This window comes from Lagopus muta, chromosome 6, assembly GCF_023343835.1.
Source record: "Lagopus muta isolate bLagMut1 chromosome 6, bLagMut1 primary, whole genome shotgun sequence".
NCBI classification, from domain to species: Eukaryota; Metazoa; Chordata; class Aves; order Galliformes; family Phasianidae; genus Lagopus; species Lagopus muta.
Window position 1 is genome coordinate 12,420,562 of NC_064438.1, and position 23,623 is coordinate 12,444,184.

General features: G+C 41.2%; 1 protein-coding gene across 1 annotated transcript; it reads left to right on the forward strand.

The window, feature by feature from the left end:
• The first annotated feature begins 152 nt into the window (after positions 1 to 152).
• On the forward strand, positions 153 to 21,379 carry GTF2H1 (general transcription factor IIH subunit 1). Its single transcript, XM_048948429.1, has 15 exons — positions 153 to 260; positions 3,686 to 3,854; positions 5,725 to 5,917; positions 8,298 to 8,460; positions 9,770 to 9,863; positions 10,524 to 10,673; positions 11,645 to 11,724; positions 12,935 to 13,065; positions 14,761 to 14,848; positions 16,116 to 16,204; positions 16,965 to 17,082; positions 17,923 to 18,013; positions 19,398 to 19,513; positions 20,259 to 20,351; positions 20,915 to 21,379. The coding sequence occupies exons 2-15, from the start codon at positions 3,701 to 3,703 to the stop codon at positions 20,999 to 21,001; spliced, it is 1,647 nt and encodes a 548-aa protein (XP_048804386.1). The 5' UTR covers positions 153 to 260; positions 3,686 to 3,700; the 3' UTR covers positions 21,002 to 21,379.
• Positions 21,380 to 23,623: the final 2,244 nt, after the last annotated feature.

A 23,623-nucleotide genomic window follows, 5' to 3' on the forward strand; every position in this document is an offset into this window, starting at 1 on the left:
GGGGAGGGGGGAGCGGCCACGTGATCGCGGAGGACGCGCATCGGCGGCCTGCGTCCTCGTCACGTGACGCGGCCTCCCCCGCCCTGCCGGTGCCTCGCGGCCCATTCCGGTCACGTGTCCGCCCCTGCCCGCCCCATGGCCCCAGCGGCGGCGGCGGCGGCCCGACCCCCTTAGCGCCCGCACCGCCCCGGGCCCGGCCCGGCCTCCCGCGGCCCGCAGCGCCCGCCCGCCCGTCCGCCCGGAGCAGCTCCCGCCCCACGGTAAGCGGCGCGGCGCGCGAGAGGCGGCGGCGGGCACTGCGGGTGCCGGTGAGGGTAGCGAGGCCGATCCGCCGCGCCGCCCCGGGCCCCGAGCAGCCCTTACTGGGGATAACGCCTGGAGGTCCGTGGGCAGCGAGCCCGGCCCGGCGGGTTGCGCCGTGGCCTATGGCCCGTCCGTCCCGGGGCTCCCTTGGCCGCCTTCTCCGCTCGGGCCGGGCCCGGCACCGCGGCAGCCCCTGCACAAAGGCGGCCCGGCCCGGAGCCCCCTGGCATGGCACTCCCGGTGCTGCGGGCCGAGCCCTGCGGTAGAGCCACCGTGTTGATGCCCCGCAGAGAGCCCGGCCTACGTGACCGCGACTCCGGCCTCCCGACTCCCCGGCCTCGCGTCTGCGGCGCGGCGTGGGCCCTCGGCACTGCCGGGTACCGGCCCTGAGGGAGCTGATCGCGGTAGCGGGGCCGACCCCAGGCCTGCCCCGGCTGATTACCACTCCAAGCACATCCCCAGCGGGGCCAGTAACAGCCCTGAGGGTTGCTTTTATTCCTGCTCAGAACCCGAGCGCGACGGCGGTACTGGAGAGCTCTCAGAAGTGAGCTGTGAGATGCAGCGGTGGTTAGGGAGAGGCTGTGTGTTAGAGGAAAGCTCGCTGTTGGAATGTGATGGCGTTTTCAGGTGGTCCTCCTTCCAGAGTTGGGGAGGAGTGGCTGTAGGTGGTCAGCAGCCAGCACCTCGTACTTTGCTCCAGCACAGACCCTGCCCGTTGCAGGCTGCAGCCAACAGTGCCAGCCCAGACAGGCACGATGACAAATAGGAGCCGGGCATTAGGCCTGCTGCCTGATCCCTGTCATCTTCCCAGCCGTTAACCAGCACTTTAAAAATTCTGTCACTGGAGAACTTGGAATAACCTGTGCCTGGTTATCCTATTCAGGAAGATGCTTTAAACCAAAGAAACATCTTCTGAAATTCGCAGTTGAATGACTCCAATGCTGCTGTCTTCAGCAGCAGACTAAAATTGCTATTAGAGCTGCAAAATAGCAGAATTTCTCCTGTGCACATTGCAGTCCTTGCTTCTTGGAGCAGCACTGCCACGAACTGCAGCACCAATTACTGGAAGCTCCAGAACAGTGATCAAGCACAGATATGATGATGATGAGGCAGGCAGGCAGGAGCAGCTCACTGAGGGCTTTAACCTCCACAATGTACCTAAGGTCTGAATAAAGAAAAGAAGACAGCGTGCTGTGTGAGGACATGGCCTTCCTCTCAGCAGCAGCTAGGAGTGTCCTCGTGCTGCTCTCACAGCTGGGTGAGATTCTATTTTAGAATTGTACTGGTACTTCTTGTAACAAGAGAAGCCATCTTGTTTGCATTAGTGAAAGATGGTAGCTTCACTAAATCCTGATTATTGTTCCTTTTTTTTTTTTTACTGATACATTGTTCAAAAGACAGCTGGTGGCTTTCTGCATTTTGTGTGATGCTGGCTGTGCTTGTGAGTTTTATGATCCTGCTGCCACTATTAGTTGCTGCATGAGAAAGAGAGCATGACAATGATAAGTATGAGTGTATGCCCTCCATGCCATCCCAGCAGGCAGAAGGAGCCACTTGTGGGATCTGTGCTCACTGCCTGCATGCTGCAGGCATGGTGCTGGCAGCACTGCGGCTATCAGCGAGAAATTGCTGCTGGTTGCTCTGTGCCGCAGCAAAAAAGGCTGCTTGTAGGTGGGTGAAATAGCACAGTACAAAAGCAAGGCACTCAGCACAGTGAGCCCCAAATGCTTCTCTTTCTGTTCTGTGCAGTTTAAATTCCTTTGCATTCTGTGGCTTTGTCTCTTTTGCATTTGATAATAACATCCTTGAAGGACTGCAGAGTAAAGGCAGAAAGAAGTGAAAATCCTCAGTCTTGCATATATGGAGGTTTCTGGTCTGTTGGAACATGTGGGCAGCTGTCTCTTTCTGGTAAGGATGAGGTGCTGATGGGAGACCAGAGACCACGATAGAAAATACGGGAGCACAAATAACACTGAAGGATAATAGTGCTGTTGGGGAGACTGTAATGGATTGTGCTGAGAAGCTGTTGTGAAATGATGCCATGTGGTTTTCCTTGAGAAAGCAGCATTAGCAGGGCTGCTCAGCGTGGCACGGCCTGTTGTGGTTGCTGCTGCAGTGGTGTGGATAGGAACCCCCACAGTCAGATCTGCACTGTTGAAGTGTTGGGTGAGGCTTCAGCTGATAGATGCCACAGAGGGGTGAAACTGAAGTGCAGGATCCATTCACCACAAAAGCTTTCCATACGCTATTTTACGTAACACGTTCTGATGATGGGCTTGCAGTACTGAGGAGAATGCTGTGCTGCTATACGAGCTGTCAGAGCCAAATCTCAAAAATAAAAACCCCGCATGCCCCCACCTCTGATTTTAAATGTTCAGAGGCATCATTCTGTGCTGGGTAATATTGGTGTGATAAGCTGTATGTGCTGTACAATGCAGGCACCAGAAAATACGAGAGGTACTCTTAAAACCCACAAAACATACTGGCTTTTGAAAATACTGTTCTGTGTTTCAGCAGGAAAGTTCATGGTGTACAAAATATGTTAATTGGACAGACAAAACATTTTCAACAAAGATGTCATTTTTTGATGGGCGTGCAACAATATGTTGATAGAATCTGCTGGACATACTTATGGTGCACTCATTCTCTTGAGAAATTTGAAGCTGTAGGGTGAAGCTGTAAAGAGCAAGGGATAATGACTGCTGGAAATGTTACAGCAAGTATTAATAGGCTTCTGGATGTGAGACAGGTGAAAAATCCCATTCTTTTGAAGCAGATACAGCATTTTATCCCTTGGTGTTCAGGGGGAGAGGGGTAGGGAACTGCCCAGCCGACATTAAATGTACAGAATATTGTTGAAGCCCTCAGCAAAAAGCACTGCGGTAAGAGCAGGGCTGTCACCCAGCTGCGCTATCTTTAGTGCAGAGAACTGAAAATCCATGATTTTTCACATACCTTGTATCCCTCCCTCTTCTGAAATGATTTAGCATCTGCTGCTCATGCTGAGGGAATCGCTGCCAAATGCCGGAGGAGATCTGCAGTTTGTGTTTCTGCATAGCTTTGTTTTTTTTTTTTCTTCCTGATCTGCAAAGAATAGTAAAGAAATATTAAAACTTGGTTATCAGTGTAAGGTTTGGGGGGTCTTTTATTGGAGCACAAGCAGTGTCAGCTATGTAATTACATGAATTATTTAAATAGCTGGCAGTATTCAGTTAAAATAGATTTGCTAATTGTGTTGTCAGTGGGGAGCATGTCTGTCTGGAATGGTTCAAAAATGATGTGGGCATTAACAAGTACATACAAGCCATAGTGCCTTGACAAGAAAAGTGAAAGAATTACAGCAAATAATGATAATAATTAGTTCTACTGTATGTTTTGGTAGCTCCTTGTAGCCACGATGGCAACGTCATCAGAAGAAGTGTTACTGATTGTAAAGAAGGTCCGCCAGAAGAAGCAGGATGGAGCTCTGTACCTTATGGCTGAGAGGATAGCGTGGGCACCCGAAGGCAAAGACCGCTTCACAGTCAGCCACATGTATGCAGACATAAAATGTAAGTGAAGACATTCCCTATTTCAGTAGGTACTTCAGTGAGTACTATTTCAAGAAATGTTGACATACAACCCAAAGCATTTTGCCTTAATACACTGATATGTTGTTTGGGAAGGTTGCAAGGATCTGGAGCTTTGGCTGGGTTGTTCTATAAAGCAGCAGTGATCAGGACCATAGTGAATGATTATTGGTTTGTTAAGGATGTGACAGCATAGAATCATAGAATCACCAAGGTTGAAAAAGACCTAAAAGATCATCCAGTCCAACCGTTCACCTATTACCAATAGCTCCCACTAGACCATGTCCCTCAACACAAGCAGACCTTCTGTACTCTGCAAATCATCTATGCCATATGCTTGTGGAGGGAAGGGTGGAAGGAGGGTTGAGGAACAGTATAGGATTTTCAAACCTAACACAGAAACTGCTAAGCTGGTCTATTAAGTCTTTTAAGCTATGTGTCTAAGGCTGTTCCAATCTGCTTATAAAATGAACGTGGCTTATATTTTCACCCAGCTGACCATAACTTCAGAAGTGCTAGCATCTGTAATTTGGCCTGACAGTAATTTACCAAAGAAGCATTTGCTGCTGCACAGTTCTTGCAAGTCACAACTGAACAGTAAATGTCTATATGCTGTTTTTCTGGCTCCAATTAGTACGAATGTTCCATGTGTTGCAATGCCAAAAAAGGAATGAAGCATGTTGTGTGCATCGCTTGGTTCAGCCTTAGTGAGCATTGCTGTCAGAAGTAATATGCAGGTACTGCAGCATGAACAAAAGTGGATGCAGTAAATCAAGTCTAAGTTGCTGTTTTCTGAAATATACTTGTGATAAGTTAAATAGTATGTTCACTCATTATGTTCAGTTTTGTGAAGGCTTTATCCAGCTACTTAGCTTATGTGTAAGTAGCTTATATATTAGATGTTGAAGCGTGCAGGCAAAGAAGTCCTTATGACTTAAATGAAAGGTGTTTTTTTATGTCTTTTTACAATCCAAAAAAGAAAAATGGGATGGAGGGAGGGGGGCATTTGTTCAGTAGTGACACTCGTTTCCATTCTCCTAGTTGCACTACAGAAAGGGCACAAGATTGGAAGTTAGGTCAGTGCTGTTCGCAGTGCTCTGTTGAAGGCAGTATCCATAAATGCAGTTGTTTACAATCCATAAGCACAGTTGTTCCAGCCTCTTCTCCCTCTAGTTACAGAAAAGGAAGCAGAAGTCCAGTTTTCCTTATGAGTCATTAGGGTGTAGCAGCACCTTGGAGGCATTGGGATCACCTTTTAGGAATACCTGTGGCTAACTGCTTAGCAAACCACTTGAAACCAGCATGCTTTTGCTGTCAGCATCCTGTTACCCCACCCTGCTTTCTTAGTACTGTTCTTCTGTGGAAACTGATCCAGCTGGAAAAACAAAAGGGGATGCTTCTCAGTGGATCACTTCTTTGGCTTTGGTTACTGTACAAACATTAACACCAGGACAAGAGAGGCAGCAGGAAGGGGTGGAGAGGGGACATGAGGCTGTCACCTCTCAGTAGCAGCAGCCTGGACTTGTACCAGCTTGAAGCCTCCAGGTGACTGGCTTACCCAACAGAGAATGTAGAGAATGCAGAGATGAATCTAGGCTCCTGAGGTTTGGTGGAAGGATACTGAGCGATGGGCTGCTGGTGGCAATGTCCCATGTTTTGGGCTGACTGTGCAGCAGTGATACTAATTTAAGGGGAAGACGATGTTCTACTTGCATGGCTGGAGTTCACACACACAGTAATGATATTTAATTGGAGGATGTGGATATTTGCTTATAACCAAATACTCTAGGGAAGAGACTTTCCACTATAAGCTTGCTGTCTTTTGCTAATTAATACTCTCTGTGCAATCTAGGCCAGAAAATCAGTCCAGAAGGTAAAGCTAAAATTCAGCTTCAGCTAGTATTGCATGCAGGGGACACAACCAACTTTCACTTCTCCAACGAAAGCACAGCAGTGAAGGAGCGAGATGCGGTAAAAGACCTTCTTCAACAACTCTTGCCCAAATTCAAGAGGAAAGCTAATAAAGAACTTGAGGAGAAGAACAGGTAAAGGGAATCTGAAAGCTGCTTTTCTTATTTCTTAGTTCTTATTTAACCATAGTGTGTTTCTGCCATCAGCTGTAAAGTTGTATTGCAGCATCATTAGTGATGTTGTATTAGTGAAAATCTTTCCACTTTCAGTTTCAGTCCTCAGGGTTTATATAACTGTAACATGTTGAGACTGTCCCTGCATTCTCAATGGCACGTTCTCAAGGTGTGAAGGCAATCAGCCTTTCATACCTGAATGAGATAAAAGCACCCAAGTGGCAGTCTGTCTCTTCAGCATTCCTGAGTACATACTTACCAGTTTAATAAGCTGCAAGCACTTATGCACTTTTTTTTCGCCAGAATTTGTTGCCTTCCTTCCCCCCTAGCCCCCACCCTCCCTGTGTACCCTAATCACTCCTTCCTCCCTGCCTGCCCGGATGAATCTTCTGTCCTGGTATCTTGTGAACTCCACTAAATTATTGTTTTTGTTGTTTTTTTCATGCATCTCAGTTGATATGCAGTAGTTTATTATTTGGCCTACAGGATGTTTATTCTAAAATAAATGTGAAGAAAAGAGTTTCAGGAACCAAGTCATTTTCCCAGAAGGGCTTTTAAGATACCTTTGAAATGCTCATTTCAAACTGGTCCTTGTGGGCATAGGACATACTTCTCTCTGCCACTCCAGATGAGTTTCACTGGCATCTCATGTGAATCCTCCACCCGCTAGCTTCCATTTTCAAAGACAGGTTAGTTCAAAGCTACAGCAAAGTTAAATGTTTTGGATTTTTTTTTTTCTAGAAAATAGGAATATTGCTTCACCAGGCAGATTAAATCTTCACAAAGGGAAATCTTTACACAGGCAAGAGCCCTTGTGTAGTAGCTCTAATAGATATGAGTTATTTTGTTGTTTTCAGTACTGCTGGGACAGTCAGCATCTACAGCAGTGCAAACTGCTTTGGCACTATTACCAAACAGTTTCTTTATTGCTCCTTCCTTTTCTGTGACAGTGATAATAGTGAGTAGTTGTACAGCCTCAGCTCTGAGTCCTTGCACCCCTAAATGGAGCTTTATAGTATTTTATCTTCTGGCATTAAAAGCTTTTCTAGTTAGAGAAAAGTGGAAGCACAAGAGGCAGAGTCTCTGTATGCAGTCTGTGCATTTGACAGTTGTATCCCAAGTCCAGTAATAGGACTTTACTGCTTAGTTTGGAACAGATGAGGCCCAAAGTCTCAACCTATTCTGGAAGGGTTCTGCATTCCGAGTCCCTTTGGCACTTTCTCCATTTATTGATAGAAAGGGGTGAGGTGTGTATGAAAACTCCAACATCTAATGAGCTATTTCAAATTGAACAGACTACTGTTTGCTGCTCTAACTTGTAGTCATTGTCACTAATCTGTACTTCAAAGAAGAAAAATTGAATAGGAAGAGTAACAGTGCGAAAACACACCAGGCACGTTTTGTCCTAGAAAGCTACCATTTCCATTACCATTACCATTACCATTCTTCCCACGTCTACATAGTATGTTCTGTGTATTCATAAGACTCCTCATTGTTTATTTTTTGTTCACAATCAATATCCTGAGAAACATGCTTAAGCTTGTTGAGATTTTTGCCTAACTGTCCATACGTATACATGGATCCCAGTAAATAATCTGCTGGGCTTCACATTGGGTATGCAGCTTCATGAAAAGAAGCACACGAATCAGCTGAAGTTTCTGATCCATACATTGTTTGCATTTTGGACAGTAAGGATGGTAGTTGTCATTTGGATTGTAGCTTTTGTAAATATTATCCCCTGGTGGATGGAGGCAGCAATACTGAATGTTTCTGCAGCACTTGTGCTGCACGTGAAAGTTAAGCGATGTCACCAACAGAAATAGCCAGAAGACCTCACAGTAAGATGCCATCTTAAGGTATCATGCATACTTTGTAATCTGTACTCTTGTGCTAGAATAGAGAACTGTAGGTACCAAATTTTAAGATTTTAATCAAGAATTGGGCAGTGTCCCAATCCCCTTTTTCTACCATATGACCTTTGTTATTCAAGTTCAGGAAAATTAATTTTGCTTTTGCGGTTCAGAAGACTGCAGTCCAGGGCATGCAAAGACACGTGCTTCACCGTATTGAAGGACAAGACATTAATCCCACCTTAATGCTTTCCTAGGCGTTACTTTTTCTAGCATTTAATGCTACCCCTGAAAGATTTTGAACCCTTTCTTTGTTCTTTTGAGACAAATATCATTATTGAGGTTGGTTGGTTACACATTCTTGTTAAGAAACACAGCATTTTTAAAAGAAAAGTTAGTTTCTGTTCCTGTTGTGAACTCATATTAGCTATGGAAATCCTAGCGATTTATCCTGCAGCATTTCAATTCTATTCAATACATTCTTTTACCAGAATGCTGCAAGAAGATCCTGTTTTGTTTCAGCTCTATAAAGACCTTGTTGTGAGCCAAGTAATCAGTGCTGAAGAATTCTGGGCCAACCGTTTAAGCCTGAATGCAGGGGATAATTCTGCAGCACCTAGTAAGCAGGATGTGGGCATCTCTGCAGCATTTCTGGTATGTTGAACCTCTCATTGAAAGCATTTTAGAGCAAACAAAATGGGGAAGTGAGAGTTCTGCTCCTGTACTTTATTCCTATATACTTGAATGTTCTTTCCTGGTACCTCAAGCATCAAGGAGGAAAAAATGTAAAGGTATTGTGCATATCTGCAACCTCAAAACTGTATTGATTTAGCTTGCTCAGATTTAACTTAAAGATGTAACACACAGGTGCTGTTTAAACTGCTGTTCCATCTTTCATATAATAGGAAAAAAAGACAAGTTTAGTCACTAGATTGGTGTCTTAATGCAATAAATTAAAAAGCATCTCTTGCAGTGTCCACCTGCATAAGTGAAGCTGCAAAGAGTCCCACACAAACGGTCTTATTTTTTCCCCATGTTTGTGTTTTTATTTAATCTGGCACATGCTTTCAGCTGCTCAGAGACCCAACTTGTACATCTGAAAGCTTGTTCCATCTCTTCCCCCAGCTCACAGTTACATTACCCCATGTAGAATCTCAATACAACTTAAGACACTATAACCCAGATACAGTCTTCACATTCCTCCCACAGGCCAATGTTTTTACACAGAACTCATACAGATAACAATTTGTTAACAGACATCCCATTTCTGTCTCTGTAATGACTTGTGCACACAGCAGAGGTTTGGGTGGAAAGGAGGAGATGGGAATTGTTTTTTGACATACCTGCTATACACTCACTTTTCCCCCCTAAATAACAAGAATTTGAGCATGCTGAAAAAAAGAAAAAAGCCAGAATATGTCAGCACCTGCTTTCTCCTCTTACAGAGAATGTGACTGTGCTTACTTGCTCCACAAATTCCTAAAGAGATAACTCCAAGTTGCAGGTTCTAGCTAAGGCAGTTTTCAAGTTCAGTGTTATTTATCATTTGTACTGAGATGCTTTTAATATATAAGAAGAGGAATAACAGCCATAAAATATTACTGATTCTTCACTAGATGAATTGTTGAGTAAACACCAAAAGATTAGGCATACACAGTACATATGCCTATTTTTACTTGGATATATTAAACTAACTACCTCTCGATAGTTTTTGCTTTCATCTTTAAAATTTAGTCTCCTTGAATCATCCCTTAGGTAGTAAGTATAATAAAGTAATTAATGCACACTTTTGTGTTCTGTAAATATCTATTTATGATCAAATATGCTATGGATTATTGTAGGAAGAAGATTATTTATCTACAGCAGAATTTGACTGCAGAATGCCAGTATTTTCTTTTCCTTCTCCTCTTACAGAAGATATTCAGACTTAAGCTGTTTCTCCTCCCCGTGTGCTTTTTCTTAGGCTGACGTACGACCTCAAACAGATGGCTGCAATGGTCTGAGGTACAATTTGACTTCAGATATCATTGAATCCATATTTCGAACATATCCTGCAGGTAAGAGTAGTGCATTGCTTTACAAATACATTCACGTGAGATTTGCTTATTACCACTTTACTGCAGGAAGTCAAAGCCTTGAAGTATAAAGAACTGGATGATTTTTCCCTACCAAGTTTCCTTAATTTGAGGAGAGATGGGAAGAAGCATGTGCTAAAATACGTTTCAGCTAATGAAATTGAGTTTTCATTTCAAAAGGATTTTAATTTGTCCACCTACTTTTCTTTTTAATTGTAAGTGGAGATTTGGCTCTCAGTACAGAGTATCGTGGATTTCAATTCTTTGGAGGGGAAGAGTGATTTTCACCCTTCCCTTCCAATACACTGGACACTGACACTGGTTCATTTGGGCAGTAGGTTAAAAATGCTAGATCCATCTTGAGAATAACTAGAAGTCTGTCAAATAAGACTTCTTGTGTGAGTGTTTAAATTGGAGTATTCAAATTTGTGATATGCATTTCTTTTCAGAGCATTAGGTAGCATAGCAGAGCATAGAAGAGTATAGCATAGCTGGTGTTTAACCTCTGCATTCCCTTACACTTAGCTGGCATGAATGACGATAGCACCAGACAAAGCTAGGAAGCAAGTAAGAAAATACTAAAATAAAATGCTGTATGAAGATTTGCAGAACACCTTGTAATCATTACTTGTTTGTTCACAGTGAAAATGAAATATGCAGAAAATGTTCCACATAACATGACAGAAAGGGAATTCTGGACACGATTTTTTCAGTCTCATTATTTCCACCGGGACAGACTCAACACAGGCTCAAAAGACCTCTTTGCTGAATGTGCCAAACTGGATGAGAAAGGTAAGCTTTGGCACTCAGTTGCTGCAGTAGGCTGTTAGCAGTCTTACAGAGCACAGAGCAAGATCAACAGCCAGTAAACCTTGCAAAGGTGAAGTCTGTGTTTTCTTATGTCCATTGACATCTTGTTGAAGGGAGAGGCAGAGATCGTGACTGGAAATTGTCTGTAGCTTTGCTATTCTTAGCCTGACTACAAATGCATTCCTCGAAATAAATGGGCATGTGCTAGTGCAAGACATACCCTTTATCACAGCCCATGCAACAATAAATTAGTGATAAATTCCAGTAACTTACCATCGTGACAGTTCAGTTATGCTCAGCCATCAGTTACTATGGAATAAATCGGTTTACATAAACCTTCCTTTTGTGGTTGTGCACAACTTACAGCTGGTACAGCTTTTATAATAAATGGAGTGATTAGCAACAGAAACATGTGGATCCTGTCCATATTTTCCAGAGGAGTTGCCGTTCCTATTCTGTCCACCTTTTTAAGAGAAACTTAAGTCAGATGATATCTAATCTGTAAAGTTACTTAATCATACAGACATATGAAGAGGTAAGATCACTTAATGCCATTCCTTAGTATGTGTTAGAATTCTGACAGGGTATGGATTCTACTAGGAATCCACAACCTTTCACAAGGAAAAGCTATCTTAAGTTACCATTCTACCCAAAGCAATACGGTGCCAAATTCAAAAAGAAAAGTTTCTACTAACAACTGATACTAAAGCATCCTCCATTTTAATACAGAACAGTGTACAGTGATGAGCAGAAGTTGATGAGAGCTGTTGTAATTAGGAGGCTGGTCTCTTACAACAATTTTCCAAGTTTATTGCTTATTTTAAAGGGAACTTTATAAAGGGTTGAAAGATTTAATCGGTGATATTTGAGCATATTGATTTTTAAAGGTTAAATAACAATCTAATAATTCCACACATTTGTGGTGGTTTTTTTTTTCTGCTGCTCCCATACAGGGTTAAAAGCAATGGTGTCTCAAGGAGTGAAAAACCCTATGATAGATTTAACAGCTTTGGAAGACAGAACATTAGATGAAGTAAGTAGTTGCTAAAAACAAATTTAAGGGGAAATTGGGTCCTTCCTGTTCAAATTACTACAAATGCTGTTTCTAAAACACGTCACTTCAAAGGCTGCTGCACTTGTTCAGTACTCAATGTTTACACAGCTGTATGCGTGTGAGGAAGCCTGTGCCCAACTGCCTGTGTTAATGTGCTGGGTATACTGCAGCACCTCTTGCTTTTCAAAGTGAGTTCTTTCACTTAGTATGGCTTTTTTTTCCTATCCCTAGCAGATTCTCTCTGGCTTCTTCCTAACTTTTAGAACCTGGGGCCACATGCAGAAAAGTAACGCAAAACGGGGAAAAAAAAGTTTTAGCCTTTCTCCTTACTTTGAGTGTTGCTGTTGCATTCTGCTTAATTTTATGCATGCTGTATAGAATTTTATCCAAATTGTATTTTGCAAAAAATATCCTAAATTGAAGTTACCTGCCTTTAAGTATAAACTAAAACAATTTTTATAATGTACCACAATATGAAATACTGATTTTTCTGCAGCTGATTAATTAAATCTTTGAGTTATAATTAATAATAGTGCTTTGTTTCAAAAGGTTCTTTTTCTTCCTTGAGCTGTACAGAGCTATCACTCTAAAACTAGAATAGGAGTCGAGAATATGCATGTTTGAAGTGCTGTACAAACTGCTGTATTTTGCATTTGATGCTGGTTAATTGCAAGCATGAAACCGAGTACAGATTAAAGTGAATGGCTTTCAGCCACTTGGTAACTGGGGAATGCTGCCAGCATTAAGGCTTGAGGTTTCTTGAACCCCCAGTGCTATCACATCTTCCTGACGCTTAGCCTGGAGGCTGCTGGTGTTCCACAAAGTGTAAAAGAGTCCATAAATCAGTTGCTACTTCTCACTTGCTATCAGTGTCTGTTTAGTACAGGTGGTTTCCTTTTTAAGCTAGTTTTAATTTACAGCAGATTATAGTCCTATAAAACATACTTTTGAGATTTATTTGTTCTTCTTAAGATACCTCTGAACTGCCATGAGTTAGCAGAATAAAATAATCTCTGGAGGTTTTTTCCCCAAAGCACCTGGGAGTCATGGGCAGGGGAAGGTAAGAAAATGCTTCAGGTGATGATACAGTACCAATAAAACTCAGAGGAGATGGCATGGCTTCCTGACTCACTGGAAAACAGAACGGTCTCCTAGGTTCAGGAGGTAACCAGTGTTATTCTCTTTATAGGGCTATGGTGTTGCTCCTGTGGCCTCTACATCAAATGCCTCAAAAACTGCTAGAGAAAGTAGCAATGCTGCCATTATAAAACGCTTTAATCATCATAGTGCCATGGTCCTTGCAGCTGGCCTCAGAAAACAGTAAGTTTCAATGTTGCCTAAAAGCTAAGTATTTTTAACAAATTAAAGAATTTCCAGAAGGAAAATACATCTGCTGTTACTCATCCAGCCCTTTCCTGTAATTTTTATGAATGAACTATTATGTTCTGGAAATATAAGTACTATTAGGTTCTATTTTACTTTCTGTAAAGTTCTTCAGATCTGTCTGAGATGACAGGTGCTATTTTTAGCTGAGTTGCTCTCCTACTCTACAAACATAAAAGAAAAAAATGGAAAGGATGTTTCTGGCTCTTTATCCCTGCTGAAGGCTGCATCAAGGAGAAGATTTGATTCAGGGTCTCCTCCTGCCACCTTGCAGGAGTGGATCTGTTGTGGCTTCCTATAGCAGGTTGCATGGGAGAAGGCAAATGAGGAAGTAAAAACATCAATGTAACTTGTGTGGATCAAATTAAAGGTTTACCTGGGGTAACATCCTGTCCCTGACTGACTGCTGTAGTTTAACCCAGCAGGTGGCTGAGCACCACACACACAGTTGTTTGCACACTTTCCCCCTTCCCAGTAGCATAGGAGACAGGACCAGGGGGAAAAAAAACAGAACTTGTGGATTGAGATAAAACTATTTACTGAGATAGAGTTGAGGGAAATAGTTATGAGAAATACATATAAATGTATACAACTAGTGGTACACAAGCAATTGCTCACCACCCCCCAAACCAATGCCCACCTAGCCCCCTGAGCATCAGAAGAGAGGCAGATGAACCCTCTTCAACTCTCCTTCCACGTGATGTCATAAGGTATGGAATATCCCTTGGGCCAGTTTAAGTCAGCTGTCCTAATTGTTTCCTCCCAGCTCCTTAGGCTCATTGCTGAGAATGGCCTTGGCTCTACAATACTGCTTAGCAGCAAATATAAACATCACTGTTACCAACATTGTTTTTGTCCTAGAACTAAAAACAGTGTCATACCAGACATTCTGAATACTTCTTTCCCAACTGAAATTAAGACAACAACCAAAAAAAGTGTCTTGTCTGGTTACATATGTTTATAGTAAAATCCACAGGTGAAACTCAAAAAAAAAAAAAAAAAAAAAAAAAAAAAAAAAAAAAAGGGGGGGGGGTGAATTGGGTTTGATGTGAGGTCTGCTGTACAGCTAGTTTACAGACAACCACCTAAATAGATTACTACTGTATCCAGGTCCTACAGACCTTACATGTGAGAGATCTCAAATACTTCTGTATAGCTGAGCTCTCTGACAACATGCTCGTATTTTCCAAATGGAACAGTGGATCTCAGATAATCTCTTTTGGATAATACATGTCTCTACTCCTCAGTTTTGAGAGGAAAAAAAAAAGTAATATTTATTCTGAAACAGCAGATTCTCAACGCTCCCATAGCCCTGCTAGTGTGTGATAGGCGTAAGTACATATGCAAATCATTTGATTTGCATGATTTTGCCACATCCCACTTGCACTGTTGGCAAGCCACTATTTCTGCAGGAAGGGAGAAACTCCCTGCTGCTTAGTTTCCTCCTGGACAAAGCATTATTTGAGGTGTTGGTTCCATTTATCTACATAAACTTCTTCCAGAGAAGACACAAGGGGGGGAAGCTGGTGTACAGTATAAGCATTTTTGAAACATAAATTTACTTTGTCTCTAGCTTGTGTATTAAATTTCCTGTAAGGTGAATTCTTCTTAATGCTGTTTCTCTATTTTAAGAGAAGCACAAAATGACCATTACAGTGAGACCAGCAGTACGGATGGAAACTCCAGGGATTCAGATTTCTTTCAGCCACCAATGAAAAAGGTATAAAGTTAGATGCCATTCTAGTTGAAAGAAATTGGATGTTGTCTCTTAAAACATTGCTGAAGGTTTATTATGTGTTTTAAGAAGCACCTAAAACAATACTTGTTATTCTGTATGCTTCTAAGCTAAATAACTAAGGGCCAATGAGAAGCTTTGAGAATAAGAACATCTGTTAGTAGACACATACTACACCTTGAAGTATTGTGCTGTTGATCTGTTTAGAAGGGCCCCCTGAAAGCAAAAGTTTCCAGCATAATTCTGATTAGACATAAGTATTTTTTTCCATACTGTGCAGTTGTATTTTTGCTGTTTGCCTGAACAGTTGTAGAAAACATCCATTTGAAAGGAGTAGGGTGTTTGAGAGTCAATATTAACCTATCAAATGTATAGAGAATGACTGAACTGACACATAGCAGCCTTCATCTCAAGGTTAGAAACTGGAGGAAGGTTAAACAAAGAGTGATGATGCACAGTGCACAGAAATAGAGCACCAGCCTGTTTTGGAACGACCAGAGCAACTCACAAAGTGGAGAGAAAATACTGTAATTGCTGCAGAGATTCAATAATCCTTGCTAGAATTGACAGTTGAAATAGGTTGACTCAAAGCCTTCATATATTGCTAAGAAAAGAGCGTAGAACACATGTTAAATGTTGAAGAAGGCAACAGCTTTGACTTACAAGAAAATTAGTTTTAGTTAGAAGGATAAACATACCAGCCTTGGAACAAGCATGATGATGAGAGGAATGAGAAAAGAGCATAATAGTAGGAGGCTCTAAAGGCAGGTTTCTCATTCTTTGAAGTCCATTGACGCTGTCCTGTTACCTCTCACCACTAATGCTCTAGCTCTGTTGTCACCAAACAGCTTGGATAATTATTGCTGCATCAGTCCTATACTCCTGGACTCCAGCAATTAAGTTATTACTATTTCTGTTTACATAGAGGTAAATGACTTAAGTAGAGAAAACAAAGAATGGTGTATGTATAGCAGAACACTTCCCGGGAGTAGCAGGGACTGCAAGTTTTGGTGACAATCTACAGAAAAAGCAGTAATGCCAAGACTAACATGTAGAAAACTGTACACGTTAAACAGCGTTGGTCACACCTCCCTCAGGAAGGTAGACACAAACTGTTCCAGGTAATTCTGTTTCATTAAGGTGTGTCTAAACCTTTCACTCAAAAAAAATCTGAAGTGAGAAAAAAAAAATAACACCAAACTCATCAAATTGTGTTATTAATAATGTCTATAATTTTTTTGGCTTATTGTAGGTGAAACTACAGGAATCCATTGAATATGAAGATTTAGCAATGAATAATAGCACTAAAACTATTGCACTAAATTTAAAGAAATCTGACAGGTAAGTTCACAGTAAATGCTGGCTATTTCAGTATATTTGATAGGGCAAGTCTGTTATGACTTAAGAATCAGGAGATGTAGTTCCCAGTGTGCTACTCAGCCAAGCACTTCCATTTAAATTCGTATTTTGATTTCATTTCGCTTTTCAGCGAGTTTCTATAAACCTGCTGGGAAGGCTTTGACATGTAATTTCTATTTAAGTTTTAAGAGACTGATTGTCACAGTTCAGCACTTTGCTGCAGCTTATAGTAGAGAAATGAATGTGATGTGTACATTTACAGTTCCAAGCAAAACAAGCAGCATGGGAATAGTTTGAGCTGGTCACTGGTCTGTTACTGTTCTAGTAATTGTCCTCTTGTTTTCTAGACCATTAAGCTTGAGAACCATAGAGAAGGACAGATGCCACAAGAAAGACAACCAATTAAAACATACACGTTACTTCCTTTGTCTGAGGTTCAAATTGGTGTGAAGTCCTTTGCTACAACGCTGTTCCCAAAATTGAGCACAGTGGATGGCAGAGCTTTTCATGAGCTTGCTTGCAGATTCACTGATAGAAATTGCAGCCTCTATTGCTGCCGTACCCTTCCCTCTTGCCATGTGGCACTGCATTTTATGTTTTATGTCAGTAAGTAGGGTTTAGGTAGCAACGTCAGCAGTTGCAAAGCATCCCAAATTGGAAACATTTCTACTGTCCACTGATTTTGGTGTCCATTTTATGAACACTCCTATCAATATACTTCTCTCCTTATCTCACCTCACAGGTATTATCATGGTCCAACTCCAATTCAATCACAGCAATATGCAACCAGTCAGGATATAATTAATTCTTTTCATAGTATTAGGCAAGAAATGGAAGCATATGTACCCAATCTAACTCAGGTATGTAAGAATTTTCCAGAAGTTCCTTTCTTGATGTTAGCATCTTCTTTCTATATAGTTTTTTTGTCTCTTGACTACTGGAGTTTAAATTGTTCAACATAAACTTTGTTATCTCAAATAGTTTAATGTCAAGCTTATTTTACAACTTCAGATGGGGTACCTTTTCAAATATTGTGTTTAAGATCTAAACATGAACAAAAGGAAAGAACTGAAAAAAGCAGCATTTCTGATATTCAGTTATATTCTACTGTTACCATCTTCTTTTGAAGTAATGGTGAAAGCATAAAGTAATAAAATAAAATACAGGATAGCTGACTTGAAGTACTGGCAAATATTACTGATCCCACCCTCTGAACTTCAGGAGGTAATGGCCCTAAGTCATTGTATGCAGTATATAACTAAATGGGTCGTTGTCCCAGAAGGCATTTAAGTGCAGGACCTGCTTTTCCTTGGGCTGCACTCTTTCCTGGCAACTGGAGGGCAGCAGAGCCACCAGCTGATCCTCACCAGCCAGTAACTGAACTTCCCCTCTTCATAAACCCACATTTGGCCCTAGGAGAAGCAGCCACAATTGTGGCTGAGTTGCCACAATCTGTATTGTAGCGATCAACTTCATCTCATTTTGCACAGCCAGTTCACATACTAGGTAAAGATGTGTTCATTAACTGGGGAGCTTTCTCTGAAAAATGAGTGAATGCTTGCATTTAATTCTGCAGTACAGTAAGCTCTTCATCAGGATTTCTATTGTATGTCCCCAGTTGCATCTCCACAGTTAGAGCTAACCTGTGATTTATTTTTAAGGCATTTTAATGCAAAAATTTGTTCCCTCTTTGCTTTCAGGTTCTTTCAAGTGGTGATGCTACTAGCACAATTGCAGTCCTGTCACCTGGAGGAGCACTTATGCAGGGTGGAACACAGCAAGCCATAAACCGTAAGGATTTGAGATATGTAATACTTCAATCACTTCTTATTACATTACAGAGCAGTTTGCAGTTTTATCTCCCGTTTAGAGTATGTTACACTGATACATGAAATTTTAGAAGGTGGACTGTAACTGGAATAACACTGGTTAAAGAAACAAAAGCAAAGCAAAAACAGCAAAAAAAGCAAAGCAGCCCAACTAAGAGGCGGCGCTGGCTAAAACTGTGCTGTGGCAAGTAGGTGACAGAACTTCACAGAGCAAGTGAGAAAGGATGCACCCAGTACCGAGTCCTCATACAGTTGATGGGTTTTGTGTGTACAGCATTTTTATTTTGTTTTTCTCTATATTTTAATAATGCCATACTTTGAGAGAACTCTAAGGAAGCGTACTGTAGATAGGAGTTTTGAACTAGTGGAACTTTTGCAGCCTGAATTAGAATCTACAGCTTGCTGAAAGGATGACCTACCTGTGGAGTGCAAGGACAAACAAGCAACCCATCCTCCTCCTATCTCCACCCAACTACTCCATCCCCCACTGTCACATTTATGCCACCTTGAGTTCCTTTCCCTTTCATCTCACAGTAGATGAATTTCTGCTCTCACAAGGCAGGGTTTAGAATAGTTTCCCTGTTTTGTACTTGATCTGAAGGATAGCAAAGACTATTCAGACAGCTGAAAAAGTATGCATTCCCAGTGGTAATAAGTGGAGTCATCAAGCAGTAACAAAGCTTTCTTACCCTCCCCAGCTGACATTCCCCTTCAACCCAGACCACCTTTTCTTTTAACAGCCTTATCCTAGAGTTCCCCTTGGACTGTTGAGGTGACTGCTCCTGTCATTCTCGATGACTGTGGGTTGTTTTTTTTTGTTGTTTCTTTTTTTAGGGTTGTGGTACCCTCCCTGTTTTTGAACCATGTTACCATTTTTACTTTAAGACACTGTTTGAAAGATAGTTCCTTATTCCTTTATGTGTTGTACCTGACAAGTGTCATTATTGTTTTCTCATTGCCAGTGAGAGAGGGAAAAAAAAAATTACACTAGCTTGCATTATCTGCTGTACAGTCCATTTAATATTAGACTTAGAATAGAACTGTCCGTGCTGCCCCATTTACTAGTTCTGGATTAAAGCACGATGTCCATCCTTTGCCTGGCATACATCTGCCTGAGTAATATACAAGCCTCCACACATGCTAGCCATAAATAAGCAGCTGACCTGATCCAGTACTGCTGGCACACCTCCTTCAGGTGTGAAGCACCTCAAAAGTTCCCTCCCAGCCAGTCTTTCTGTGATTCTAATCAGAAATGTGTATTACATTGCTCCTCCATTAGCCTTACCTTCTCACTTTATGTATCATAGTTTTGAGTGATACAGAAAAACCTTTTTTTCCTTTTGCAGAGATGGTGCCAAATGAAATTCAGTCTGAATTAAAACATTTGTATGTGGCAGTAGGGGAACTGCTAAGACACTTCTGGTCCTGCTTTCCTGTTAACACACCATTCCTAGAAGAAAAGGTAAGGTCTCCTCGTGTGACTCTGGTTATGATATGGCCAGATATGGTTTAAGATGACTGTCATTAACGTGAAACCTAGAGCTAACGCACAGGTGTTAAGTGAGCACTTACTCATCCTTAGAGCTAAAGGTCACAAAACAATATAAAACATTACATTTATCAGCAGTTCTGCTGGTGTTACTTGCTACAATCATCTGCGTACCTCTTAACCCCCAGTAGGAGAGTTGGCTGTTCACTAGTTTCTAACATAATTGTCAGCTGTATGCCAGCCACAGATTTAACACTGCCAATTTAAAATACAAACTACAGCCCCCCCCTTCTTCTACTCTAAGACATAACTGCCACAGTAATGCTTACAGGAAATCTTCCTTATCCTTCCATCCACTGTAAAGTTACTCAGCTTCAAAATCTGTACTGTTTCTAAGAACAGAGTGCCTTCATCTTAGATTTTTCTGCTGCAAAATGCGACCAGAAAACTCACAGTACAGTCTTTGCTTGAAGCAAAAAGGGTGTTTTTGTTAACATCTTATCTGTTTTACTTGCTGACAAATAATGATGACATTGCTACGCTGCATTTTCAGGCACATTGCACTTGCCTCAAAAACAAACATGGACTCAATTTTTAAGTTGGAGACAGATGACTTAGGAATTTTTCTTCCTTGAACCATACATATTTCAAGCATGCCCCAGAATTACTTACAAAGTGTTTTGTGCAAATGATTACAAGATTGGTTCCTTTCTTTCAGGTTGTGAAAATGAGGAGCAACTTGGAAAGATTTCAGCTTACAAAGCTCTGCCCATTCCAAGAAAAGATTCGGAGACAGTATTTAAGCACAAATGTAAGGGAAAAATACTCTAATTACAATGGTGCATGTTACTGATGTGAATCATAATTATCAAAGGACGGTGGCTTTGTTTGCTTCTTATTCTGGGTCATCTTAAATTTGTTTACTAGGAAACTGGCAGAGAGAAATTAGTTACATAATTAACTATTCTCTGACTTTCCTTTTTTACACTGCTTAATAATAGATTACCCAGCAGAAGGCAGAAGTCATGTTTCATTTTCTACTTCTGTCATGACTTAGGACTTCAGCTACTTCGAAACAGTCTCCCACCATTCCAGGTTTGAAGTGGTCATAGCCTAAACAGTGGAAAACAGCACAACCAAGTGCTGTTTCCCTGAACCTTCACAGCTTAGTCACTGTGAATTACCCCCTCAACACAGACTTCACAGTAGAGCTTCAAAGTCCTTTCTCTGTTAATCTGGCACACCCCCTTGATCTTAGTGAAATCACTTCTAGTGAATGAAGGGAGTAATCCAACAGTATGTTTGAGCAAAGGGAGGGTGATATATTCTCCAGTAGCTGTGACATTTACTTCCTTTTCCCTCTTAATCTTTCAGTTGATAAGTCATATAGAAGAGATGCTGCAGACAGCCTACAATAAGTTCCACACGTGGCAGTCCCGGCGTATGCTGAAGAAGACGTGAGAGTGCATGCTGTACAGGTTTGAGAACAAAAATCTGCAATAGGGATAGGAGTACAACCTAGCACATGTGCAGATCTTATAGTTGTTGCAGGAAGACCTGCAACCTATGGACTTCTGGAAAAGATGCTAACTGAACTTGCACATTTTTTGGAAAAAGAAAAAAAAAAGAACTGAGATTAAACTTGAAAACTAGGGAGAAGAACAAGAGCGAACCAAAACAGAAGAGCTGAGGCGCAAAACTATTTAAAAGACACTGTTTACTGCAGTTACTCAGGAACTGCTTTTGATTTGCATTAAGAGCTGCTTTCAGAAATAAAAAATTTAAAGAGGGCGTATTAATAAAATCTGTTTTTGTCTAATTTTTTTTTTTTTTTTTTTTAAAGAAATGTATGGCACAGGGTAGAAATCAAAATGTTTTCACTGGATTCTGACATTTTTGTTGAATTGTTTGTATCTTCCGCAACCATTTAACAGTGCTATTTTAAAACAGAGCTGAGACTGGTTTTACTTCAACCATCCAGGAGAGCGTAGCTGTCCACAGATGAGCTACTGCCATGTTTCCCCCCTCAATTGGAAGCAAGAAACATTGCACTGAAAGCTGTTCATGATCTGGGGCCCCTAAAGGCACATGGGGGCAAACTCTCACCTGAGATCTTGGATTTTTACGCAAAACTTTTTCAGCCATCCGTTTTGCATGTTTTCCTCTGAGTGCAAGTGTGTGCTACTGCAATCTTTTGGTTTTTGTTTTTTTTTTTTTTTAAGGTGGCATTTGTTCTGAGGAAAGAATACTTTTTTTTTTAAATGAAATTAAATAAAGTTTCTTACAAAAGTCACTTATTTTCAATCATTAGACTTCTTGTTTTGAATTTCTTCTCCTAAATCTGTTTTCCTTCACTCTCCCCATTTGACTGTTACACTGTTTCTGGCGAATCGATAATCATGGCAAAGAAAAAATGTTATTTACAAAATGTGCATAAATATTGGGAAGCTGTGCCATACTTTGTTCCAAATAGAACCAGTTCACCGTTCAAACCAACTTGTCTTGTATTAAACGTGACTCAAATGCAAAGTGAACCTGTTTTCTATAATATATGCAGTTTAATGACATCCTTGTATTTTGCTGTCATCCTGACTGTACTAATGCTCAGTACAGGCTACTGAATTTTTTTTTTTACTTCTAACTAAATGTGACTGTTAGAGTATAAGATGCATTTACAAAGACAAATCAGAATGACAATACTTATTTAAAGCAAGCACAGCAGAGTAAGACAGAAGAAATCTCCACTAGCTTGCATAATGACTTAATACTGGGTTCTGCCATCACTGGTATGATGTTAAAACATTACCGTATGATGCCAAGTGGAGGATTGTTGCAGATGTATTTGTATAGCCAAGTCTGTGCTTGTTCTGTGCTGCTGCTCCATTTATGCAAGAGGGGCTTTTCTTTAACCGGCGCGTGGAAGGCGGCAGCTTCCTTGTTTCCGGTGTTCTTGGATTTTTGTATTATGCTACTATTTTGATAAAAGCTGAGTTTCAGTTAAATGTCACTGTCTGCACCAAATTCTGTCTGGAAGTGTATGCGTATTGTTAAGCCCAGTTTCCTGGTCTGCTTCTGCAGATAGATGCATGATACCTGCTCTGTGACGTAATGTGGTTTGCTACAAGAAGCAATGGCTCTGCAAGAGGGACACACTTTTTTTGACACGGTGAAAGTGTTACTGGGAATAAATGGATGCATGAGGGGAAGAGGTGCACATCTCGTCAAGGTTACCTCTTGTAGATAGTGTGTGTAAAATCTAGGCTTAGAGTAGGGCTTTATTAAGCCTGATACTCTTAAAAGTGCAGGCAGTTCACAGAAAGAAAGGGTAGTTTTGTTCCCCTCCCTCCCATTTCAAAGTATTTGATCTAGAAATATTGTGGCCAAATTTCAGCTATATTGTGAAAGCTATCATTGCTTTCATCATTATCAGAAGAATACAAAAAATATCCGATTTGTGTTCTAACTTTGCCTGAAGCTACGACCAGATGTGAGTATTCAGCTGCACTGAGGCTTTGCAATAATTATTTCATTTTAAAATCAGACAGTTCTATATTCAGAAATAATTCACCTTTGAACTGAATCACTATTTAGCGTTCCTGGAACACTGAACAAAACGCTGAGCACAGTGCAGGAAGTTTCAGTGCATCACAAGATGACGTTACAGTTCAGAAGGCTGTTTGCAGTCGTGATGGGGGATAGTATTGCTATAGCTTTAAGTTATTGGCATGATGTCAGGCTATCAAAATGTATCTTAATTACTAGAACTGTGGGGGTGGGAGGAGAGGAGGAAGATAGTGAATTCAACAGTTTTGCCTAGAGACTGCACAGGCAAGGCTGCTATGCACTCATACTGCTTTTTCAGGTATTGTGGCAATAAGGCACAGGCCCCTCCTGAACTAAGGGAGGTAAACTGAATATCCTTTCTTCTACATAGCGCTCCCCTTCTCTGTAGCATGGTCCAAATCCTAGATTCATTCCTTAAGTTTTGAAACAGAATCATCATGCGTTATATTACTATTGGAATCTTTATACTGACTTGTATTTTTAATGAGAATTCATAAAACTTGTACATTGGCATTGATC